The 26,447-nt window shown below is 47.4% G+C and overlaps 1 protein-coding gene across 2 annotated transcripts in view; it reads left to right on the plus strand.

Moving 5' to 3' along the window:
• The window catches only part of Aldh1l2 (aldehyde dehydrogenase 1 family, member L2), a 51,390-nt gene that overhangs the window by 15,935 nt on the left and 9,008 nt on the right, over positions 1-26,447 (plus strand). Inside the window, 15 exon segments of one of the 2 annotated variants that reach the window (NM_001191778.3) lie at positions 1,661-1,762; positions 1,954-2,043; positions 4,255-4,389; positions 5,803-5,928; positions 6,771-6,862; positions 8,456-8,603; positions 13,367-13,486; positions 13,992-14,119; positions 16,003-16,157; positions 17,006-17,039; positions 17,191-17,223; positions 18,704-18,809; positions 20,599-20,686; positions 21,117-21,210; positions 23,018-23,117. In NM_001191778.3, coding sequence (NP_001178707.2) covers positions 1,661-1,762; positions 1,954-2,043; positions 4,255-4,389; positions 5,803-5,928; positions 6,771-6,862; positions 8,456-8,603; positions 13,367-13,486; positions 13,992-14,119; positions 16,003-16,157; positions 17,006-17,039; positions 17,191-17,223; positions 18,704-18,809; positions 20,599-20,686; positions 21,117-21,210; positions 23,018-23,117 — 1,551 coding nt within the window. 2 annotated transcript variants of the gene reach the window in all.

Consider the following 26,447-nt stretch of genomic DNA (forward strand, 5'->3'; position numbering starts at 1 on the left):
GCTCTACCACTGAGCTAAATCCCCAACCCGGAGGACTGCTTTTCATTCACCAAGAGTTTGCCGAGCCAAGCATGGTGGCACATGTCTGTAATGTAAACTAAGGTGTGAAAGACTCATAGTCTCTGATGATGACTGGTTCCTCTTCAAAGAGACGGAACGGCCAAGACAACAATGAAACGGCTGTATCCTCTTGCCAAATACTTGAATCTCCAACCCTGTGGATAATGACTAGTTATAAGGAAGAATTAAAAACAAAATCTTTAAATATTTTCTATGTAACAGATTTCCTTTAAAGCTATGTTTACTTAGTCTAAGTAACGGGGTGAAAGGTGATTATTAACTTATTTATTCAGATGTGCTCAGAGTAAAAGATTCCAAACACGCATACCTACTATTTTTACCCTACCATTTTACCCATAAAAATATCCAGAGATTCGGCAAGCAATTCCTACACCATTTGGTTGTCTCCACCCATCCCCCGCCCCCACACACCAATAAGAATTTGGTGGAAAAAGTAGCAGCGTTCTACTGAGTCGTCATCTTTGATGTGAGGGGAGGGTGAGACTGGTTCGCGTCACTTAGCGGTTCAGTCAGAGGGTCCTGAGCATCGGCGAGACCTGTCTTCAAGCTCATGTTCTACCACCTACAGAATGACCCTTTGCGAGCTGACAACGGCTAGCCTTTCCTTTTTGGCCTTGTTTCCTTCCTCTGTACAATGTGCAAAACCAGGGTTGGGGATTTAGCTCAGTGGTAGAGTGCTTGCCTAGCAAGCGCAAGGCCCTGGGTTCGGTCCCCAGCTCCGAAAAGAAAAAAAAAAAAAAGAACAACAACAACAATGTGCAAAACTGTCTGGCTGGTACGAGTCTTCTGAAAATGAAATGACATCATTCATGTAAAGGATCTAGTACCTGGCAGGTCCTCAAAATTGATAATCACAGTCAAAATAGCACATGGGCCTCCCAGTGAATGTGTCAGGAAAGAGAACTCAGACACATCCCAGAGCAGTGATGTTGTGGGTTACTAGCATCACCTGTTCTGCCCGTCATGGTCATGGTAGGGTGAACCGGGGCCTTGCATATGCTAAGCGTGAGCTTTGTTCCAGAGCCTCACCTCGAGCCCTAACAGGGATTCATCAGGCTTGATGTGGGAGTGGGCACTCCTGGGTGTAAGTCTTGTGGACCATGTCAAACCCTTTGTCGTTGTGAAATGACACTGTATTCTACCAAGTTCACACTCAAAAGGTGTGCAACTGAGTCACCAAAAAAAAAAAAAAGGAAACTTTTGGTGTCTTAAGTTAGTCTATGTATGACGTTGCATTTGGTTGCCTTCTTAGCTGTCCTGAGCCAAATGCGACTGAGTCTAGAGCTCGTGGTTCAACTTTTCCTGAAGCTACAGCTTCCTCGTTTGCAAAGCAGAAATGTGGTATACACACCTTTCAGGATACTTGGGACGTCTGTAAGGAATACTTCTGTAAAGTGGCTGTCACGCCCTATGTGCTTGGCGTGTCCGTGGACCGGAAGAGGAAGATAGCCGTAGTCACCACAGACTGACTTTCTGATCAGATTTAGAGGCAGTCAGTCTGGTGGACACAAACTTCCACTGGGCAGGTCATGCCTTTCTGGCTCTCTGTCCCTCACACTGGTACTGGTTTTGGCTTTAGGTAGAAGCTGTCCAACTCATAGCTGATGGAAAGGCGCCTCGCACTCCCCAGCCGGAAGAGGGGGCCACATATGAAGGCATCCAGAAGAAGGAAAACGCTGAGGTATTTACATCAATAACACATAGCCAAGGCATAGCCCTCCTCTTCTGAGTAGGACCCGGGATACCATTTCCTGACCCAGCAGCAGCCCCTCCAAGCCAGCTGTCCCCGTGTGTCCCCTCTCATTTCCCTGATGGGAGAGAAAAGTTAAGTGTCACCTCTAGGCTTCACAACCCATATTTCTGCTCACCTAGATTCCTTGGGACCAGCCTGCTGAAGTTTTGCACAACTGGATTCGAGGTCATGATAAGGTCCCTGGAGCCTGGGCAGAGATAGACGGACAGGTATTCTTTCGTGGGTTACACCTCCCCAACACACATTCTCTCTCATCTCTCCCTCCCTCTGTCCGTGTGTGTTCTCTCTCCCTCTCTCTCTCTCTCTCTCTCTCTCTCTCTCTCTCTCTCTCTCTCTCTCCCCCCCCTCTGTACTACTGGTATTTGGTATTTGAACCCGACCTTACACGAGTCAGGAAAGCCCAAACCACTGTGCTACACTTTGGGCCCCATCTTACCAAATTGCTCAGGTTGGTTTCAGATTTGTAATCTTCCTTTCATGGCAGCTCTGGGAGGCAGAGGCAAGCAGACAGACTTCTCTAAGTTTAAGGCCAGCCTGGTTTACATAGCAAGTTCCAGGCCAGCTATATCTACACAGTGAGACCCTGTCTACATAGAAGAAAGAGAAAGAGAAAGAAAGAAAGAAGGAACAAAAGAAAGAAAGAAAGAAAGAAAGAAAGAAGGAAGGAAGGAAGGAAGGAAGGAAAGAAAGAAAGAAAGAAAGAAAGAAAGAAAGAAAGAAAGAAAGAAAGAGAAAGGAAGGGAGAGAGGAAGGAAGGAAGAAAGAAAAGAAAGGGTCAAATATATGCCATTCATGTAAATATGTAGTCCCTGGTATGCAGGAAATATTCAGGACATAGTAACTATTCCAGCCCAATAATGACAGCCAGTATTTATAAAATAACTTAAAAGAAATCAGTATCCTTTGCTCTTGGTCACCGCCCTTTCCAGTCTTGTTTTCTTGTTTTGACTCCCAGAAGAGTCTCCACGGCTCTCTGTCCTGTGTGGGAAGAGCATGCGTTTTCCTAGGGGCTCAGTTGTGGAGTGACTGCCTGACATATATGAGGCCCTGAGTTCACTCCTGTCTCAGTCAGGGTCCCTATTGCCATGATAAAACACTGATCAAAAGGAACCTGGGAAGGAAAGGGAGTATTTCATCTTTTGCTTCCTGGTAACTGTCCATCACTGAGGGAAGTCAGGCCAGGAACCTGGAGGCAGGAACTGAAACAGAAGCCATGGAGGACGCTGCTTCCTGTCGTGATTCTCATGGCCTCTCCAGTCTGCTTTTTCATACAACCGAGGTCAGCTTATCCAGGGTTGGCATGGTCCCTAACGAGCTGGGCCCTCCCACATCAATCGTTAACCAAGAAAATGCCCCACAGACCAATCTGATGGAGGCCCCTCAACTGAAGCCTCTCTTCTCAGATTACTCTAGCTTGTGTCAAGTTAACAAACAAAAAAATAACCTGGACAATTCCCCAGCACCGTAACCTACCCACTGCAACACACACACACACACACACACACACACACACACACACATGCACACACACTCACATGTGCACACACACAGACACACATATATTCAAACACAGACACACACACTCACATGCATTCATACACACATACACACAGACACATTCACAGACACATTTACACACAGATACACATATTCACACACTCACACAGACACACGTTCACACATGCATACAGACACATATATTCACACACTGACATACACTAACACAGGGATACAGACACACACTCACACACTCAGACACACAAACCCTACCTTTATGTGGAAAGAATACTTTTTTCCTTTTAACCTTAGCCTTCTTTCTGACTCTTTGAATGCATAATAAATGCACATCCCTACCACCTGGGTGTGGAACTTTTCCTTGTGTGTGTGTAAATGTGTTTACATGTGTGTGTGCACATGTGAGGGAGTATATGTAGTGAGGACATATATGTGTGAGTACATGTGCATGTATGTGCACAGGTATTAATGGAGGGCAGAATAAACTACCGTGTGTGTGTGTGTGTGTGTGTGTGTGTGTGTGTGTGTGTAACTTGTGTGTAGAAGCCTTCAGAAACCAGAAGGCATCAGATTCCCTGGAACTGGTGTTATAGGTGGTGGAAAGTGGCTATGAGGGCCCTGGGGACTGACCTGGGTCCTCTGCAAGAGCAGTAGGCACCCTTAACCACTGAGCCTGAGTCCAGCCCACCCCTGAGACTCGGTTTACACAGTTACAGAGATTTGCATCTGTTACATTTCTACTGATATGCTTGACTCTGCCTCACCAAATGAATACAAAGTGACGAAATCACGTCTCAACTTTGCTACGGAAATGTGAACTTCAGTGTTTGTACAAGGTGATGCTTTCCCACACCCCACGGCAGTGGCTTTAACTTCCTGACTTCACTGGTTTGATCTTTCATTAGATGGTGACTTTCTACGGCTCATCACTGTTGACAAGTTCTGTGCCTGCTGGAGAACCACTGGACATTAGAGGTGCCAAGAAGCCTGGTCTTGTCACCAAAAATGGCCTTGTTCTTTTTGGGAATGATGGGAAAGCGGTAAGCATACAAAGCCACCTTTTGGTGTTCCTTCTGCTACCACGGTTATTAGGGAATGGCTTCCTCTGGCATTCACTGGGAGCTGGAAGGCTCGTGGTGCCTGGGTCTCATGTCTCTTGTATGCCCTAAAACAAGGTTCCTCAGGATAGCCCATGGACTTTCACAGTGACACCACAGGGAGACCTGTGGTTACAAAAGGGAATATGGACCTCTGCTTGTCCACCCACCAGTTTGGGATGATTCTCCCTGCTGTGCCTCAGTTTCCCTGTCTATAAAGCATGGAGAGAGATTCATCTCTGTCTCCCACTGTCGGTGCTTAGGTAGAACCAGTGAGACTCATGTGGCCACCTCTCCCATTGCCTGCTGCTGTCACCTCCCTCCTTAGTGTTAGGCCAGCCTCACCATGGCTAGCTCTGGGCCTCCTGGACAGCTTCCTAGTGAGGAGTGTAAGGGGGCATTTGTAGTTTACAGATGTGCACCATCTTAGTTTGTGCTTCTAGTGTTGTTACAAAACACCATGATCAAAAAGCAAGTTTGAGAGGAAAGGGTTTATTCAGCTTATACTTCCAGATCATGGTCCCTCACTGGAGGAAATCAGGACAGGAACTGAAGCCAGGTTGGAACCTGGAGACAGGAGCTGATGCAGAAGCCATGGAGAGGGTGCTGCTTACTGGCTTGCTTCTCTGGCTTGCTCGGTCTGCTTCCTTATAGAACCCAGGAACGCAGACAATCGATGGCCTCACCCACCATGTGCCTGGACACTCCCCCATTGGTCACTAACTGAGAAGATGGCTTACAGCTGAATCTCAGGGAAGGCATTTCCTCAACTGGGGCTCCTTCCTCTCTGATGATTCTAGCTTATGTCATGTTGACACACAAAACCAGTCAGCACAGTCGCCATTGTTTAAGGGTAAATGTTACAGTGTTTAGTGTCCAGCTGTTACTTATTACCTCGGTGACACTAGAAAAATCCCTGAACTTCATTGAGCCTCAATTCTGCAACAGCTAGGCAGGCCCAAAGGCACCCAGCTCCATCAGGATTGATACTAGGGCATGCATCCAAATGCATCGGCGGTGTTTGACTGCATGCTGGCAGCAGTGGTGTGTCCTCTCCGGAGTGGGGATGGGGAGTGGAATCCATAGCACCTTTGAGGAGGCTTCAAGTCCAAGCTGCTATAACCAAAATGCAAGTTTTCCCTGAGTGCACTGTCCATCCATCTGAGGGGCATCTGGCCAGTTAGTTGACTGCCCTTTTTTTCTGCCACTACGAAGACGTCATTCCAGTCCTTTTAGGCACGGGCAAGTGGGTCAACCATATGTCCGCATTCTCCAGACAAGCCAGCCTCTATACCCATTCCACACATTAGCTCCCCGCCCCGGCCCTCAGCTTGTTTTTCTGTTGCCGGTCTGTAGCTGATGGTGAGAAACCTGCAGTTTGAAGACGGGAAGATGATTCCCGCCTCCCAGTACTTTTCGTCGGGTGAGACATCGGTGGTAGAACTTACGGCCGAGGAGCTGAAGGTGGCAGAGACCATAAAGGTGAGCACGAGATGTCCTTAACTCGTTCCTCAGAAACCGACTTGTTCCTTGGGAAACAGCGTGCTTGCTTGTGTCTGGTCCATTTGTCCTTAGAGCAGTGGGGGTGTGGCTTTTTCTCCTCCTTCTGCATAAGTTACGGTTAAGAAACACAGTATCCAGAGGTTTATTTTTCTGTTCTAAGTTGACTTGGAGGGTTGGGGTGAGGTTGGCGATAAGTTATTCTCTGCTGGTGAAATGAACCAATTCAAGCCAGAGTATATTCAAGTCAGAGCCCTCTCACCATACAGGAGGGGTTCAGTGAAGTTACCCCGGAAAGGAGGCAGAGGGGAGCCGGAAGAGAAAGAGAGAAAGCGCAGGCTTACGGTGCAGAGAGAGAAGTTGGGTGGGGGAGACCCAAATGTCTGGGTTATGTAGGGAAGAGTTTCTGGGGGAGGGAAAGCCTAGCCCCTGGTTTGGAAAGTTCAGGGGCAGAAGGCTGGGTATGCCAGCCATGCCCTGCTCTGTAATGGGTATAGACTGAGGGATGCTGGGAGAACCTGGAGGCTGTGTGGCTTTGGTATGCTAAATAGGTTTGTCCTGGGTCTGAATCCCTGTTGGGATAAGGGGGATAAAAAGAAACCTTTTAAAATCCAGATTGAAGGTCATTTTTAGTCTAGCCAGAAGGACAAAAACTCATGCACAATTGTATGTGGTTTCCCATGGGGCCAAACTGGTGGGGGCGGAGCGCTCTGGTCAAGCACTGGCCACCCGCAGGTGCTGTGCTTCAGGCGATGGGGGGGAAGAGGTCTTCGCCCTGGGAGTCCACGTGGTCCTTCTTCAGGGAAGTGATCCTTTTTGTGCAGGTCATCTGGGCTAGAATCTTAAGCAACGTCCCAGTGATTGAGGACTCCACGGACTTCTTTAAATCTGGAGCGAGCTCAATGGATGTTGCGAGGTAAAGACGCCGCCTCCGAGCTCCCCCTTCCGCCCACTCACAGATCGTTTTACTTATTTGTCGCCAACCAGGTTGTTTTGCATCTCCTTTAACGTTTCTAAATGTTACTTCCAAAAGATTTGTCATTATTTTATTGGTGAGTGTTCGTGTCAGTGAATGTCATGCGTGTGCAGTTACTAGATGTCCGGAAGCTGGAGTCACAGGCACTTATGAACTACCCAGGTGGGTGCTGGGAACCAAACTCAGGTCCTCTCTATGTGCTCTTAACCCACGGGCCACTCTCCAGCCCTAGGACACTGATTTTTATACCTCCCCTGCCTGTGTCCCAAGACGACCATTTCCCACTCTCTCCACCCCTGAACACCTCCCTGTTATTCCGGGGTCACCAAATAATATGTACTTCAAGAGCATATGACATCGTCAAAAGTTAAGAGGTTTAGAACTCTAAACTGTAGTTTTTTAGCAATCATTCATTTGCATGGAAAATTATGTTTAGCTTAATAAGGATTTCAATCCTGCATCGATATTTTACCCTCAGGAATCACTCATTACCTGTTAGAGCGAGTTACATGATCAGTTGTTACTTTCATCATATATAGAAAAATGTATGTGTTTGTGTGGGGGTGTGTCCACACAGCCACATGCCGTGGTATGTGTGGAAGTCAGAGAAAAACCTACAGGAGTCTGTTCTTGGGGGTCCTTAGGCTCAGACACTCAGGTTTGTTGGCAAGTTCCTTTATCAACTGAGCCATCTTGCTAGCCCTTATTTTACTATCTTAGTCCTTTACAAAATGCACCAACATCTTCAGGGAATAAGTGATTGGAGGACCGGAAGTGGTGGACTTTCCACAGCCAACCTGGTATACCTGTCCCATTTAAGGTTGGCTGACAGCAACGGTTAGGTGGATAATGAAAGACAGAAAAGGACTTGTGAATGGTACTGACCTTCTGCGGGTGCTACCAAGCACCTCAGTTAAGCTTGTAGCACAAACCTTGCCTGCCTTTCTCTTATAGGCAGACTACAGAAAGTTCTCTCTGCTACCTTCAGGTCTAACAGTTAGAAAATTGCCTTTTTTTTTCTTTTCTCCTTTTCTGAGTTCATTTGAAAGGTACAGACTTCCGTGCCCACGAATTTCTGCTGTGGTTAAAACATCTCCCCTTGGATTTATCTCCTTTATAGTTGTGGCTAAAGTTAAAAAACAGCAAGACTGTCTACAAGACAGGTTTTAATTTTCTCACGCCACATCATATTTTAAGTTTATTTTACTTTGTCTGTGTATGAGCCTGCTTGTCTTTTGTGTATCACAGCCTGCAGTGCCCACATAGGCCAGAAGGGGGTGACAGATCACCTTGGAACTGAAGTTAGAGCCGTTGAGAGCTCCTGTATGTGGGCGATAGAAACTGAACCCAGGTCCCCTGTGAGAACAGGAAGTGCCATCTGTCCAGTCTCTGGGCCCAATCTTAACATCTTCTGTAGTTGCCATCAAAGACGGTCTTATACAATATGAACCCAAACCTCTTCCCCAATGCCAGTGAGCAGGCCATGATGAAGCTGTAAAAACAGATGTAATGTGAGCTGGTTCCCACTTTAAGGCTGGTGGAAGAGATCAGACAGAAGTGCGGTGGGCTTCAGCTGCAGAACGAAGATGTCTACATGGCCCGCAAGTTTGGAGATTTCATCCAAAAGGTTGTGAGGAGACTAAGAGGAGAGGACCAAGAGGCTGAGCTGGTGGTGGATTATGTAAGTGTCTCATTGATGTGCAGCTCCAAACTCCTACAAACCACTGTTACGGAGGACATATGTAGTTGCCGTTTACATGTATAGCCTTTAAGACTAGCTGTAGTGTTGGGTGGTGGGGGTGCGTGCCTTTAATCCCAGCACTCGGAGGGGGAGACGGAGGCAGAGGTGGAGGCAGAGGCAGGCAGATCTCTGTGAGTTCAAGGCCAGCCTGGTCTACCTCGTGAGTTCCAAGACAGCCAGGGCTACACAGAGAAACCTTGTCTCAGGAGAAAAAAAAGTCTAGTTTTATTCAAGACATAATTCATATCCTGAATTCATAAAATTCACCCTAGTTTGAGCTGGAGAGATGGCTCAGAGGTTAAGAGCATTGACTGCTCTTCCAGACATCCTGAGTTCAGTTCCCAGCAACCACATGGTGGCTCACAACCATCTGTAATGAGATTCGATGCCTTCTTCTGGTGTGTCTGAAGACAGCTATAGCGTACTCATATAAGTAAAATAAATAAATTAAAAAAATTCACCCTAGTTATAGCAAATCCAGATAGAATTGATGTGAAAAATTATAGCCCGGGTTTAGAGGTATATAGTAGAGCTGAATAGCGGTGGGGTTTTCTTTACTACTGGTATGAAGTATAAACTAGTATCAAGTTAAATCTGCCATTCGGTGATTTTTAGAACACTCACGAATCGTGCAATCCTTATCGCTATAGCTAATTTTACAACATTTTCATCACCCCAAATGGGAAGACTGTATCACATTGGTGATCACACTACACTGACTTTTCCTCCCCTGTTCCATATCCAGGCTCTCGGAAGCTATCAGTCTCTTTTCTGTGCCGGTGGATTTTACATAATGTCCGCATGTCATTTAAACAGAACCGTGCACCATGTGGCCCCTGTGTTTGATCTCTCTCCCTTGAGGTGGTATATTCAAGGCTCACCCTTACAGCAGTTTTCATGACTTCTACTCTTCCTGGCCAAGTAATATTCCATCATGTCTGGCATACTTCCTCTTTTTAATCCGGTCACTGGGTGATGTGTGTTTTTGGACCACTTCACTCGGGAGGCTGTTGTGATCATACTGATACATTTTGACATGAACATACATTTTCAGGTACTGTGCTGAGAGCGGACTAGATGGCTCATACTCTATCTCCTTTGAAGGCAGCCACACAGATCATTTTAGAACCCCCCCCCCCAATGTAACAGAGAGCTCTGACCTTCCCCAGGTGCCTTTGCAGACTCTCTCCTTTGCCTTTCTCTTTAGCTGTCTTAGCAGGTGTGTAAAAGAACCACAGTGTAGTTTTGATTTTGCACTCAGTGATGGACAGTGATATTAGGCATCCTTTTGAATATTTATTCGAATCCTTTGTCCATTTCCAAAATTGTTTATCTTCTTATTGTAGAATCAAAGTTCTCTGTCCATTCTGGACATACAGATTTGTAGACAGACAGACAGACAGACAGACAGACAGACAGACATGTTTTATGCATATGAGTACACTGTAGCTGTCCTCAGACACACCAGAAGAGGGCATCAGATCCCATTACAGATGGTTGTAAGCCACCATGTGGTTGCTGGGAATTGAACTCAGGACCTCTGGAAGAGCAGTCAATGCTCTTAACTACTGAGCCATCTCTCCAGTCCCCTGTAAATATTTTCTGACCTGTGGTTTGCTGCATTCTTTCACTTTCTTTGTAACATCCTTTGATACATAACAGATTTCCCCCCAAGAGACAGAGTCTCGCTACATAGCTCTGGATGTTTTGACAGAGTCTCGCTACATAGCTCTGGATGTTCTGGAACTCACTATGTAGACCAGGCTGGCCTCAAACTCACAGAGGTCCGCCTGCCTCTGCCTCCTGAGTGCAGGGATTAAGGGTGTGCTCACCATGGCTCAGCTCAGAATCTTATCTTTATGAATGGCTGTTACTGCACTTTCTCTGTTTCTTGCCCATGGTGCCTTTCCCCTCCCGCATCGCATCTTTAGTTACTTTCTTACAATAAGCGTTTGTTGCTTAAAGCAATCTAGATCAGGTCAATACCAACTTAATGCCAACAGCATAGGGAAACCTCACTACTACACAGCTCTCCTATATACCTTTAAATTTCGGCTATAAAATTTTTTGTGTTGATTTGATCTGGATTTGCTGGAAACCCCACAACAGGTTTTTTGTTTTTGTTTTTGTTTTTTTTTTTTTTGGTTCTTTTTTTCGGAGCTGGGGACCGAACCCAGGGCCTTGCGCTTCCTAGGTAAGTGCTCTACCACTGAGCTAAATCCCCAGCCCCCCACAATAGGTTTTTAAGTGCTTTATACAGCTGTCTTTGTTTTCTTGTTTTAGGTTTTTATTTTTAATTGTGTGTATGTATGTGACCTGTGAGGTTGTGTGTGTGTGTGTGTGTGTGTGTGTGTGTGTGTGTGTGTGTGTGTACATGGATGCAGATGCTCATGGAGGCCACAAGAGGGCGTCAGATCCCCCTGGAACTGGAGTTATAGGCAGATGTGAGCTGCCTCATGCTGGTTCTGGGAACTGGACCCCAGTCCTCTGCAAGAGTAGCAAGGGTTCTTAACGACTGCACTATCTCTTCAGGGGTAGATAGCAGTTAGCTTTTAAAATCAGGCAGAAGGAGCATTAAAAACAACAAAAATATTTTTATACAGATTTCTCTATTTTCCTAGTTAGTTGCTTTGATAAATCTATTTATTGTGAATTCAAAATTCTATGTGTGTGTCTCTATGTATGTGCACGTATCTGTGTGCATGTGTCTGTGTGTGTGCACATGTGTATCTGTGTGTGCCTGTGCGTGTCTGTGTATGTGCATGTGTGCATATGCATTTGTATGTTTGTGCATGTGTATGCATGTGTCTGTGTGCATATGTGTGTATCTGTGTGTGTCTGTGTGTGCATGTGTGTACATGTCTGTTTGTACATGTGTGTATGCATCTGTGTACATGTGTGTCTGTGTGCATGCATGTATGTGTGCATGTGTCTCTGTGTTCATATGTCTGTGTGTCTATGTGTGTCTGTGTGAGTGCACATGTGTATGCATGTATGTATCTTTGTGTGTGTGTGTGCATGTATCTGTGTGTGAATGTGTATCTATGTGCATGTATCTGTGTGCGTGTGTGTGTGTGTGTGTGTGTGTGTGTGTACACAACAGCAGAGTTGAGAAGAGGGTATTTGTGCCCTCCTCTACCACCTACAGCTTATTCCTTTGAGGCAGGGTCTCTCCCTGAACTGGGGCTTCCGTTGGGGCTCACATTTTCTTGGCTGTGCTGGAAACCACAAACCCCAGTCATCTTCCTATGTCCACACCCCTCAGAGCTGGGTTTCACGTGTGTGTGGCTAGTTACGTGGGTGCTAGGATCTGAACTCTGGTTCTCACCATTGTTCAGCAAGTGCTCTTGACCCCCAAGCTGCCTTCCCAGCCTCTTCTTCATGTGGACTCATGGTGCTGTTTGATGCCCAAAGGTTCACTGGGGTATCACTGAACTACTTCTGGTCCTTCGGGATGCTCTCGCTTCTTCCTTTCGTATGATGTGTTTGCAGTACGATTTTCCCCATTTTACGGGTGAAAACCCTGGATACAAGCAGGTATAGTAGCCTCAGGCTCCCTTGCTATCCAGAAGTAGAGAGAACAACAAGGCAGCTCATGTGTAACAAAAGAACATAAGGGAGAAATCTCGAGATGGCACCAGCATAAAAGGAAATACCAGGGTAAAGATTTTCCCAACCATCTGAGGGGCACAATGGTGGTCCTGTCAAGTCTGCCTATAGATGGCGCTGTCCACAGGTGTTTGAGGTACCTTTGTGTTTAATAAAGAACATCAGAGCCAGAGCTAAGCCCAGACCAGAGCCTCAGACCTCAGGTGGCCCCTGAGCATGAGAGTGCATCTGTCCTTGTGACAGTAGATGTCACTAGAATGGCGCCAAGCTGACCTCTTTCCACATTAGTGAATGTCTGTCTGCCTGTCTTCCTTCCTTCTTCCCTTCCTCCCTCCCTCCCTCCCTTTCTTCCTTCCTTCTTTAATTATTTTGGGGTTTTTTCTTTTTAGATCTGTTTGAGTGAATGTGTATGCGTGTTTGCCTTGGATGCATGCCACCCTCAGAGGTCAGCAGAGGGCATCTGATGCCCTGGAACTTGAGGCATTAGGTGGGTGCTGGGAACCAAGCTTGGGTCCTCTGCAGGAACAAGTGCTCCTAATCACTGTGCTATCTCCCCAGCCCGATGAATGATTCTTTATCACCACCTGCTATCAGGTCGATAAGCACAGAAACACTCTGACTGTCTTAGTTTGGGTTTTACTGCTGTAAACACCATGACCCAGGCAACTCTTATAAGGACAACATGTAATTGGGGCTGGCTTACAGGTTCAGAGGTTCAGTCCATTATCATCAAGGTGGGATCACGGCAGCATCCAGGCAGGCATGGTGCAGGAGGAGCTTAGAGTTCCACATCTTCATCTGAAGGTTGATAGCAGAATCCTGACTTCCAGGCAGCTAGGATGAGGGTCGTAAGTCACGCCCACAGTGCCACGCCTACTCCAACAGGGCCACGGCTACTCCAACAGGGCCACGCCTACTCCAACAGGGCCACGCCTACTCCAACAGGGCCACGCCTACTCCAACAGGGCCACGCCTACTCCAACAGGGCCACGCCTACTCCAACAGGGCCACGCCTACTCCAACAGGGCCATGCCTTCTAATCCTGCCACTCCCTAGGCTGAGCATATACAGACCATTGCACTGACTTTTCTCAGGTTTCCAAGGAGGTAAACGAGATGACAGTGAAGATGCCCTACCAGTGTTTCATAAACGGACAGTTTGTAGATGCCGAGGATGGAGAGACTTACGCCACCATCAACCCCACAGACGGAACTGTGAGTGACAGCCACAGTGAGCTCAACTCTAGCTCTCACCCCCGAGCTCCCCGTTCAAACACGAGTCATGCATGACTCTTACCCACTCAGCTCTAACACTAGCTATTGTGTACTACAGTAACCTCTTCTTTTTTTTAGTAGACTAAGCGTTTATGATGAATTTAGATTCCTGTGCCCATGTGCAGCAGATCTCTCTGTGCAGAGCTCCACATGAGAGGGGGATACTTGAGACTCATGGCAAGCTTCCCTGTGAAGAATTGCACAGTTGTCCTACATGTGTTTTTCCAGAATGAGATGACATGTACAATGGACCAAGATTAGGTTGTTAACATGTTCAAAGCATCTCCTCCTTTTTGTCCATTTTCCCCCTCAAGATGGATTAGTTCTCTGTCAGAATTTTTCTGTTTGATAAGTCATTTTCTGCTTTTAGTATTAATAGAATATTAATTCCGAGAGCCACACCGATAGATCCCTCGGTGACCTATTTCTCCTTGCCTTGAAACAGACGCTATGCAGAGTGTCCTACGCTTCTTTAGCGGATGTTGACAGAGCAGTAGCCGCGGCCAAGGACGCCTTTGAGAATGGCGAATGGGGAAGGATGAACGCCAGGGACAGAGGAAGACTCATGTACAGGTGTGCTTGCTGGAGAAACAGCTATGCTGCCTTGGGGGAATCGGTTACTGTTGTCAAGACTTTAAACTTCCCCAAAATAACCATACTGTCTTGAAAACACCCGTGAAAGGCATGCCTTTCATTATTTGAGTCCCATAAAATCCCCTGGTGTCGGGGTACTGCTTTTATCAGCCAGAGGTCATCAGGGACTAGGTAGGATTCAGGGAAGAGCATGGGACTGCCACAATGGCTAAGGACCCAGGCAGGGCCGGAGGCAGAGGAAGCAGGTGCTCCCCCAGGTCTGAAGGTATAGAGGCAAGGACCATAGCTGTGGAGAGCACTCTAGAGTCCTCTGTACATGCAGAAGAGCACTCTACAGTGGTCTCAGAAGGACAGCAACCGGGGTTGGGGATTTAGCTCAGTGGTAGAGCGCTTGCCTAGCAAGCGCAAGGCCCTGGGTTCGGTCCCCAGCTCCGAAAAAAAAGGAAAAAGAAAAAAAAAAAAAAAAGAAGGACAGCAACCATGAGTGACCTGGCGGATTTAACCCACTGACCATGTCCTTCACCCTCTTCACAAATCTCCTGACGCGGCTCTCAGTCACCAGATAATACGGGCTATAAAGGTCCTCCAAGGTCACAGACCAGAGTAGACATTGGACAGAGGTTCACATGGGAGACAGCCCACCCCTGTTTTCAAAGACAAAAGGAAGGAAGGCAGGGGAAAGCTAAGGTCCCAGGAGAATATTACAAATGAGTTAAGTGTTCCAGAAGTAGTTAGTCTCAACGATTCATCCTGGTTTCCACTTACCTGCAGCTCAACCTCTCACCTGGACTGACAGATCCCTTAGAGTGAGATCTATGAGAAGCATGAGGGAGGTGTCAGGTCATGTCAAGGCCAACTCTTGAATATCCCAAATGAACCATTCTAAGAAAAGGGGGGTGGGGAAGGGAGAAGGGAGGAGCAGGGAGAGAGGGAAGGGAGCAGGGGAGAGGGAACATAAAAGATACACATTTATATCTGTGTGTACATGTGTGTACATGTGTGTATGCATGTGTGTGCATGTGTATCTGTGTGCATGTGTCTATGTATGTGCATGTGTGTCTGTGTGCATGCATGTATCCGTGCATGTGTCTCTGTGTTCACGTGTCTGTGTGTGTGTCTATGTGTGTCTGTGTGAGTGCATGTGTGTATGCATATGTGTATCTGTGTGTGTGTGCATGCATGTATCTGTGTGTATGTATATCTATGTGCATGTGTCTATTTTTGCTAATCACACCATCCCACAGACCCCGCTCCCCTTCCTAAGGAACCTGGGCACCTGGGTAACTCTGCTGTGGACTTTGTGATTCATTCCACAAGCTGGCTCTGTCCTCTTCGGTCAGTTCTGAGAACATTGCTGTACCAGTCAGAAAGCCATGCGTGTTCACAGGTGGTGGGGGCTCATGTTCTGACACCTCCCTGTGTATTAATGAACCACTCCATTGTGCTGGTTCCCTTGACCCACCGCCTCCTGCCTGTCACCAACTGTGGCCCTGCTACTTACTCTGCTGCTTGTGCATATAGGAGGCAAACGGCCCATGCTAGGGACATAGCTGGCTTCTCCCTGTAACTGGAAGGCTGGCTGGTTGTAGCTCAGTGGTAGAGCACTCATCTAGCATGTGTGAGGTCCTGGGTTCGATCCAAAGCACTGCAGAAGCTATAAGAATAACTTCCAGAAATGAACTATGCATACAATGATTTATTTACTATCTACCTTCCTAGACCATGATCTCCAAAGGGGTAGGTGTGTTGTCCCTCTGACTAGTCTCCAGATTCTTAGTTGGTACCCTATACGTGGCTGGCATATACAGATGGCCTGGGCTCCATCATATGTGATAACTGGGTGCCTTTCAATGATCACACAGACTCGCGGACCTAATGGAAGAAAACCAGGAGGAGCTGGCGACCATAGAAGCGCTGGATTCCGGGGCTGTCTACACCCTGGCTCTGAAGACTCATATTGGAATGTCCGTGCAGACCTTCAGATACTTCGCAGGCTGGTGTGACAAAATTCAGGTAAGTTAAGAATGCCGCTCACTCCTACAGGAAAAGGGACTCAAGCTCACAAGTTTGTAGCAGGTTTGACCTCAGCTCTAAGATGGCAGCTTATTCCCCTGTCCTCGGGATAGGAGCAACGGTAGATCCCCACCTGCTACGGGCCTATTTTCAACAGTTTTCCTTCGTGTGAGACAGCAACCCTGGAAATAAGGTTCCACTTTACTTTTGAGGCAGGGTCTCTCTTGTTTTCTGCACAGTGTATGCCGGGATTAGCTGACCCAAAAGCTTCAAGGTGATTCTTTGATCTCTGCCTACCATTTATGGAGTGCTGGGACTACAGATGTGCACTACCACATCTGGATTGTGTGACTTCCAGGGATCCAATTCAGGCTGCCAGTGGAGACTGCATGGCAAGTGCTTTTACCCACGGAGCCATGTCTCTGGACCCTGGGAGCCTTTTTACAGCAGTGTGAGCCCAGTCTCAAGGGTGGGGATTCACAGCTCACATATTTTGCATTAGACCCTGCCTCCCCAGTAGGGGTTAAGTCTCCAATACGTGAATTATCAGTACACAATTTAGACTGTGAAATATGGCTCAGTGGCTAAGAGCACTGACTGCTTTTCCAGGGGACTTGGGTTCAATTCCCAGCACCCACATGGTAGATCACAGGGGTCTGTAACTCCAGTTCTTCCGGATCTGACACCCTCACACAGATATACAGGCAGGTAAAACACCAATACACATGAAATAGTTAAAAAAAAATAAGACTATGATTATGGTTAGAGCAACCATGAATAGCAAATAGATAGCTTTCTCCCTTATTCTGGGTAAGGACACAGGCATAAGGAGAGACCTCCCCTGTGTCACAGCAAAGGAACCAGAGAACCAGGCTAGAATTCATGAGTTCTGACTTTGAGCTCTCTCCACGTTCTACTGTCTTCTTCGGATGTCCAGCATCTTGGGCTGGGATGCAGCTCAGCTGGTAGAGGGCTTGCCTAGCACGCATGAAGCCCAGGCACCACATACTCTGTGTAGCAGTGTGTCTGAGTCCCAGCACTCTGGGGATGAGCTCGGAAGAACCAAAAGTGCAAGGTCACCAGCAGCTACTCTGTGAGTTTAAGGCTAGCCCAGGACACGTGAGACCTTGTCTCAAAACACAAAAACAGTCTTAATAGTCTTCTAAGAACCTGGGATCATGGCAGGGTCGGGGTTGTGATCTGAGCATGAAGGGGACAGAAATCACTTTAATGGCTGAAGGAGACTGTAAGGAAAAAACTTGATAAAGACATGTGTGGAATAAATATTTAATTTCTCCCCAACTCTAAACCAGTAAGTAACATGTGTAATGAGAAAGAAAGCCAGAAACTCTCCTGTTTGTGTGTGTGTGTGTGTCTGTGTCTGTGTGTCTGTGTGTGTGTGTGTGTGTGTGTGTGTATTTGATGGATGTTGGGTGTCTCCTCCTCAACTGCTCTCCACTTTCTTTTCTGAGACAGGATCTCTCGCTGAACCTGGAGCTTGTGGATTTGGGTAGACTGTCTGTCTAGAGAGCTCCAGCAATCTGCTTGCCTTTCCAGTGCTGGGATTATAGTGATCTCCTCTCCCACTCAGACTTAGACGTGGGTGCGGGGAATCTGAACTCAGGTCTCCAAGGCTACCTGGCAAGCGCTTTACTGAGCATGCCTTCTCAGCTCGACAGAAGCTTTCGTTGTCGTGCGGGATTTGTTTCTTATACATTGAGCACCGCCTCTGAATGTTAGCTGAGACAGAAGGAGAGGGCAAAAGCATACTATCTGCAATTAAGCTTCGTATTTCAATTAGTGAAATATCAGTCTCTGTGGGTGTTCTGAGTTACGTGGGGGGAATCGAAGGTCACTCCAGAAAGCAACGAGGCTCTGAGGCAGCAGCGAGGTCCAGCCTTGATAAACTGAACCTCGAACAGCCATGCAGAAGCGTATTTATCGATTATTTAGTGATTGAAGGTATAATGAAGAACAACTATTTCAGTCTAATGTCTACCCTGGATAAAGTGATTCTACTAGAATGCCACTACAAACTTTTCTTTCCTTTAGGGCTCTACAATTCCAATCAACCAGGCCCGACCGAATTACAACCTGACCTTCACCAAGAAGGAGCCACTTGGGTAGGACAAGGTTAGGGGTGTGGCGAGTGTGGGGGGGTGGAGGCAGGAGTGGGAGGAGACGGGGTGGGGGCGGGGTAAGGGGAGGGTTGGGTGGAGATGGCGGGGGGGGGGGAAGGGGGCTGGGGGTTGGAGGTGGGGGTGGGAGAAGATGGGGTGGGGGCGGAGACGGGGGTGGGTGGAGACAGAGGTGGGGGCGGAGACGGGGTGGGTGGAGACCGAGGTGGGGGCGGAGATGGGGGTGGGTGGAGACAGAGGTGGGTAGGGTGGAGATGGGGGTTGGGAGTGGGGGAAGGGGTGGGGTGGGGGAGGGGGCGGGGTGGAGGAGGGAGAGGGGGAGGGGGAAGGTTAGGTAGAGATGGCAGGGATAGGGGGTGGAACAGCAGAGAGCTGTGAGGAAACAAAGGTGATGATGAGCCTTCTCCCACAGTGTCTGCGCCATCATCATTCCCTGGAACTACCCACTAATGATGCTGGCCTGGAAGAGTGCAGCCTGCCTGGCAGCAGGCAACACCCTAGTACTCAAGCCAGCGCAGGTGAGCATGGCCAGAGGGTGGAGGGGCCCCCTCGTCCGCAAATTTAAAGCATGTGTACGTTTATAAACAGCATACCTTCAAGCTTGCCACAGGTCACACACAACTCTTCATACATTATTGGTAAATTCTCATCTGAGCAGGGGGAAAAGTTCGCAGGTGCATACAGAGGCCAGAGGACCACTCCCAAGAGCTGTGGGATCTGGGACTCAAACGTGGGGCGTTGGTTTTGGTGCCAAGAGCTTTGTCTGATGAGCCACCTTGCTGGCCCCATTCACATTACATTCCTTCAACGTCTTGTAGGGAAAGGGAAAAGCACATAAAATAACTTAGTAATTATGACAACTTACATGTAAGCTCCAGGGGTGTGCAACCTTTGATGCTGTGCCTGTAACACCACCATCCTCAAATGTGCAATGTGTTGGACCATATGCACAGGTATCCGGGGAGCCTGGAGGGCCGCAGGTGGAACAGCCCTGAAAGCATGAATACGTACGTGTGTGTGTGTGTGTGTGTGTGTGTGTGTGTGTGTGTGTGTGTGTAAAAACACACTGGGCAGTTTTCAGAGTCATTTATTTATGCTAGAGTACTTTCTGTTTGAGGTAGCATCTCCTGTGGTCCAGGCTGACCTTGAACTTGCCATGTAGCTGAAGCTGACCGGGAACATCCTCTTACAGCCACCATCCAAGTACAATGATTACTCCAGCTTCGGGGTTTGAGGTGCTATTCTACCCAGGGTGGCTTCACTGCAGGGCACAATAACATGCCGTGTGGACCAGTGCCCTCTCCAACTACAGTTCTGTGACAGACTAACACACTGGTACAATAAGCTTCTTGCTTTTCCAGTGTCAGGGGCCAGCTTCTCACCCAGGCTCTCCAGACTGGCACTCTGTAAGCCTCATGATGTAGCTCTCGAGTCTGTCACTAGAAGGGGGAGGAGGGGCTCTCTTCTGTGGTGCTGCAGTCCATTGTGTGAGTTCCATGTCAAGTCTTTCAGCTGCTTGTCAGCTTAATGAAGGTTGCTTGAGTTAATAATAGTGATTCCACATAGCCAGCCCTGTCAACGGTACACAGGGAAGCTTCTGGAGCAGAGGAGCAACTGAAGGGAGGGTGATACAGACACACACAGCCAGTGAGGGAACCACTGGGATCTCTATGCTCCCCTCTCCCACACAGAGCTCTCTTGGTCTTGAGAGCACTTGTTCCTCTATAGGACATGGAGCCTCGGCCCCCTGTCCCTCATGCACACTGAACATTACTGTCCGGGCCTAAATGTGAATCACGGGTGCTTTACGGTGTATCTGTCAGTGGAAAGAGAAGCTCGGATACTTGCTTTCCGTTCTTCACTGGATCTTCCTGCAAATTCCACTGTTAGAGAGCAAACGAAGAAGCACTCATTTAGATAATCAGCGTCAGTGTGGGGGAAAGTGAGCAGGTAGACATGTGGTGAAAGAAAGGCACTAAAGACTTTAGTATCCGAGAGAATTGGTGCATAGATGCATGCGCCCGTAACCCCCGACACTGGTAGGGGGGTGGGGGGATGGGACAAGGAGATTCTAAGAGCTTACTGGTCAACCAGCTTAGTCAAAGCAGCAAGCTGCTGATTCAGTTAGAGACCTTGTCTCGAGACAATATGGCGGACGGCAACCACATCCTGCTCTGGTCTCCAAGTCTGAGCAGGCCCACGCTCATGTGTATGCACCTCAAATACGCACCATACCCACAAATGAGTGCTTTTACAGTCACAAAGAAGGGCCCTGGTAAGGATGGTGATTACTGTATTCATTTCCAGGTCACACCCTTGACAGCTCTGAAGTTTGCAGAGCTGACGGTGAAAGCAGGCTTTCCGAAGGGGGTAATCAACATCATTCCTGGCTCAGGTAAGCCTGCCGGGCAGACTCTGTTCTGACCGCCCAGTGGCTCAAGGAGCTAAGTGCTGCTTCCCACTGCAATCTTAGCCCAAAAATGGACCACATTAAATACAGTTCATCAAGGATCAGTGTACTTACTGTGTAATAAAAGATAAAGACTGGAAATCTAGTGTGTGAGGAGGGATGGGGGAGGGGGAGAGCTTTATAAAACTACCCTAAGGGTAGAGCATTTTCATTTTCAATGAGCACTATAACAACCGAGACTTAATCCATCAATAAGGGGGAGGCACTGAGAGCTGTATTGAGGATATTGTTTTAATCCATTTGTAATCAGTGCAGCAAATATAAAGTGCAAGTTTAAATGAAATGCAAGTTCAGCAAACACAAGCCCACCCTCCACAAAAGACCATGTTCTGTTGTCCCCTAATTAATTCTACAGGGGGTGTGGCAGGACAGCGGCTCTCTCAGCACCCTGACATCCGCAAGCTTGGTTTCACTGGTTCCACCTCTGTGGGCAAACAGATCATGAAAAGGTACTGGCGGGCTGTAGGGAGTCCATTCAACTAGGCTTCTCTTTGGAATTCAACAGAACGTTTTGGGACACGGAAAAGCAAGGCTGGGGACATGGCTCAATTGGTAGAGTGCTTGCCTAGCATGCACCATGCCCTGGGTTCGATTCCCAAAGCTGCAGAGAGCAGATGTGGTCGTCCACCCTGTGATCTCTGAACCCTGGAGGTGGAAGGTCAAAAGTTAAGGTCATTCCAATAAAACAGGTTGGAAGGCTACCTGGACTACATGAGACCCTATCTCAACCACACACACACACATACACACACATGCACACAAACACACACATGCATATATACACATAATTACACACATGCATGCACACACATGCATATACACACATAATTATACACATGCATACACACATACATGCATATGCACACAAGTACACACATGCATACACATACCATACATACAAGCATATATACATACATGCACAAATACACATAAGCATGCATGCATACATATACACATGTAGATGCACACACATGTACACACACATACGTGCATGTACACATACAAGTACATACATACAAGCATACATGCATAAATACATGCATACATGCACACACACACACACCATCAACAACAAAACTAGAGAAAACCACATCAAACACAGGGAATGGCTGTCACAGGTGAATATGCCAGAAAAACTTTCCAAACGCCTACAGTGAACCCAGGGGTGTGGGCTGGAGACAGAGCTCTGTGGTCCAGTTCTTGCCTGGCCAAACAAACACAGCCAGGATGAAGGTAAAAGTTAGACCCAAAACAATAGGATTTCATCAAAATTCTAAATACGATAAAAACAATAGCCATCAAGACATGGGGGATTTTGTGGGCTATTTCTTCTTTTCTACCATTCTATCCGTTCTGAGAGAGAGTGCTTCTCAAGACTGGGACCGCCCTTCTCATGGTTTATCACGGTCACCACTCAAATGGCAAAACGAAAAGCACAGCATAATAAAAGAAGTAAATAACCAGTAACCAGCTAAAACCCGCTTCCCACCCACAGGTCTAGCAGGCTGGCTCTTGCTTTGCGGACTTTCACATAACTGAATTCTTTTCTTTGAATTTATTTATGTATTTTTTCCCCTTAACGCATCTGTCTGCATATACACCTGCACGCCAGAAGAGGGCATCAAGTCTATTACAGATGGTCGAGAGCCACTGTGTGGGTGCTGGGAATTGAACTCAGGACCTCTGGAAGAGCAGTCAGTGCTCTTAACCACTGAACCATCTCATCAGCCCTGGCATAACTGGATTCTTAAAGGTGAATTTCCCTTTGAGAATCCTCATCCTTTGGCCACAGAGGTTTTTGAACATTACAGAAAGCAAAATAAACAAAAGGAACGGAAAGGCACATGAACGCTGTCACACACAGCGCACAACCTTAGCAGTGAACCATCTCCTCTCCTGTCTCTTCCTCTGCCCTTCCCCTGCCCTCTTTGAGATGTGATTTCTCCATTCTCCTGCTTCTACTTTCTGAATGCACTGCCACACCCTCATAAATGACATTACATTTCTGAAGCTCAGTTGAGTTTTGCATGCTGGGTAATAACTTGTGGTCAGGGGAGGAGGGGGAGGGGAGGGACGAGGGATTGGGGGAGGGGAGGGGACAGTGGTGAGAAAGGAGGGGGTGGGGAAGGGGGTAGGGAGGGTAGTGGTAAAGGGGGAGAGGGTGGGGAAGGGGAATAGAGTTGGGGAGGGGGCAGTAGGGAGGGGAAGGGCAGAGGGAGCGAATCCCCAACCCCTCTTTCCTATGTTTTCCTCTAGCTGTGCTGTGAGCAACCTGAAGAAAGTTTCCCTTGAGCTTGGTGGCAAATCCCCACTTATAATATTCAGCGACTGTGAACTTGACAAGGCCGTCCGGATGGTGAGTGGACCAAAGCCAGACTGTAGTGCCTATTCCGAAAACACATCTCATATCCTTTACGGGAGGGTTTCAGATGGGAACTAGTTTAGCTAGTCACAAGTAAATGCCATCCTTTTGTGTATCCTAAGGACACTTAACTTTCTTAGAGCGGCATTTTACAATAGCTTCCTCCTATCTGCCAGCATCTTGCCTACTTCATCCTTCCCTGTTCTAGAAACTGGGCTCTGGTTAGATCGTCTAAACAGACCCAAAGATTTACCTCCATGCCTGACAGCCCCACAGGGTGGAAGGAAAAACTACCTTCTGGAAGTTGTCTTCTGACCTACACACATACACACACACACACACACACACACACACACTATATATATATATATATATATATATATATATATATATATGTATATAACATTCATGCACTTGCCTCCAAAAACTAATATGAAAAACTCTTAAAAATAGAACTCAAAAGCAGTTAGCAGGGCTTCCCTATGCATGCATGGAACTCAGGGTTTGATTCCCAGCACCGCGTAACCTAGGCATGATAGAACTCAAGTGTGCTATGCTCCCGGCACTTAGAGGCCGAAGGATCCAGAGTTCAAAGTTCTGCATATGCTGTCTGTGAGTACTGCCTTGAAGTCAAGGCTGCCCTGAGCTAGAAATTGTCTCAAAGCAATCAATCGATTAATCAAACAAACAAACAAACAACCAAGTAGCTGGCAGCTCCGTTTAGTGATACACACCTATAGTACTAATTACTCAAGGAGCTGAGGCAGGGGGATCATCTGAGCCTAGAAGTTCAGAACCAGGACAGACAAGATCACAATACTCCATCCCTTTAAGACAAAGAAGTACTTGGCAACCATTTCCTGGTTTCTGCTTAAAATATCATCACAGAGGACGCCAAGTGAGGAGGCACAGGAGCCCCTAATAATTTTGCACCCTAAGGGATTTACACTGTTTCAAAGTGTGGACACATATTTTATATAAAGAGGCACAGTTGTAATTTGCATGCCAGAAAAATTGGGCGAATCCTCTCTCTGTTTGGGACAGACGTGTCTAGTGAGCCAGCATGAAGGTGCTGAGCCTTCTAGTGACTGATTCTAGTGGCAGATGTGGCTTCTCTCTCTGTCCAGCACCCGAGAGCTGGACTCTGAGTGTGTATTCTCAGCCAACCCTACTGGGCGATCACCCTGAAGAGAGCGGAGAGGTCTGCAGTGAAGGAGGCCCACAGAGTCCATGGCTAGGGCCCATTTATATACCATCTGGAGGCTCCAGTGACAATAACACTGTACTACAGATGATAGCAAGGCCAAGACTCCCCTGGATATGTTCATCCCTGAGAACTTTTCCAGAACATTCCAGAGAAGGAAAAACGTGAAACAGGAAAGTGGAAACGGGATTCCATTAGCTCACTTTTTAAAAATATCTATTTATTCTTAGTGTCTTGTCTGCATATACATCTGTGTACCACATTCATGCCTGGGGCCTAAGGAGGTGGGGAGCCTCCATGTGGTTGCTGGGAATCCAGCTTGCGTCCTGTGCAACAAGGAGGGCTCCTAACCACTGAGCCAACTCTCCAGTCCCTGCTGTTAGATCTTTAAGAGATTTTTTTTTAAAGTGTATGGGTCTTTTGCCTGCATGTGTCTGTGTACCGTGTGTGTGTGTGTGTGTGTGTGTGTGTGTGTGTGTGAGTGTGTGTGAGAGTGTGTGTGTGAGAGAAAGAGTATGTGTGTGTGCATATGTGTGAGAGTGTGTGTGTGAGAGAGAGTGTGTGTGTGAGAGAGTGAGTGTGTGTGTATGTTAGAGATAGAGAGAGTGTGTGTGTGTTAGAGATAGAGAGAGAGTGTGTGTAAGAGTGTGTGTGTGTGTGTGAGAGAGAATGTGTGTGTGAGAGAGTGTGTTTGTGAGAGAGTGGTGTGTGTGTGTGAGAGAGTGTGTGTGTACACGTGTGTGTATACGTGTGTGTGAGAGAGAGTGTGTGTGAGAGTGTGTGAGTGTGTGTGTGAGAGAAAGAGTATGTGTGTGTGCATATGTGTGTGAGAGAGTGTGTGTGTGAGAGAGTGAGTGTGTGTATGTGTGAGAGATAGAGAGTGTGTGTATGTGTTATAGATAGAGTGTGTGTGTGTGTGTGAGAGAGAGTGTGTGTGTGAGAGAGAGTGTGTGTGTATGTGTGTGAGAGAATGTGTGAGTGAGAGAGAGTGTGTTTGTAAGAGAGAGTGGTGTGTGTGTGTGAGTGTGTGTGTGTGAGAGAGTGTGTGTGTGTACACATGTGTGTGTACGTGTGTGTGTGTGTGTGTGTGCACTGAGACCTAAACCCAGGCCCTCTGCCAAAAGCAACAAAGGCTTGTAATCGCCTAGCTGTCTCTCTAGCGGTGACCCAACCCCCATTACCTTTTGAAGTGCTGTAAGATGACTAAAGATTATGGATGGTGAAAAAAGTCATGTTTATGGAGACAAGCAGTGTGGAGTGGGTACAGAACCAGTGTTGTTCCTATTGGCCTCAGCCACATTCTGCCAGATAGACCTCATGTACTGCAGGCGAGGCAAATGCTACTGCAAAGCACCTGCAGTGTACCAACTCCAGTTCAGGGAGGCTCCCTGGAGGTGAACCAGTAGCTGGATTTAGAAAGGGAAGATGCACCCAAGCTCTACACGATCTGCCTTTTTTTTTTTTTAAAGATGTATTTATTTATTATGTGTATGGTGCTCTGCCTGCATGTACACCTGCAGGCCAAAAGAGGGCACCAGATCTCATTACAGATGGTTGTGAACCACCATGTGGTTTGCTGGGAATTGAACTCAGGACCTCAGTCAGTGCTCATAACCTCTGAGCCATTCATTTAGAAAAAAGGCAAGCTTGTTAAGATTTTCCTTTTCTGGGGGGAGGTTTTGAGGGAACGCTCTTTTATATTCTCGAAGCACACACATGCATGTGCATGCATGTGTCTGTGTGTATGTATGTGTGCTCGCATGTGCACACGGATATAAGAGTGCTTGCTTGTGCGGAGACCAGAGGACAACACCGGGTGCCCTGCTCTATCAGACCCTGCCTTATTGTTTTGACATGGGGTCTTTCATTGAACCTGGAGATCAGTTGGCAGCTGGCAAACCCTGAGTCATCCCCCAGTCTCCGCTCTCACCCCAGCACTGTGAAGTATGTGTTGCTTCAAATGTGAGGGCTGAGGATTCGAACTCCCGTCCCCACGCCTGTGCAGTTCTCACGAAACTCACTGAGCCATCCTGCCAGTGCCTGGGTGTGTAACAATCTTAAGAGAAAACATGATGTCTAAGCACTACAGGTGCATTTGGAGAAGAGAGCTAAGCCTGGAG

Source organism: Rattus norvegicus, chromosome 7 (assembly GCF_021556685.1).
Source record: "Rattus norvegicus strain SHRSP/BbbUtx chromosome 7, alternate assembly SHRSP_T2T, whole genome shotgun sequence".
Lineage (NCBI taxonomy): Eukaryota > Metazoa > Chordata > Mammalia > Rodentia > Muridae > Rattus > Rattus norvegicus.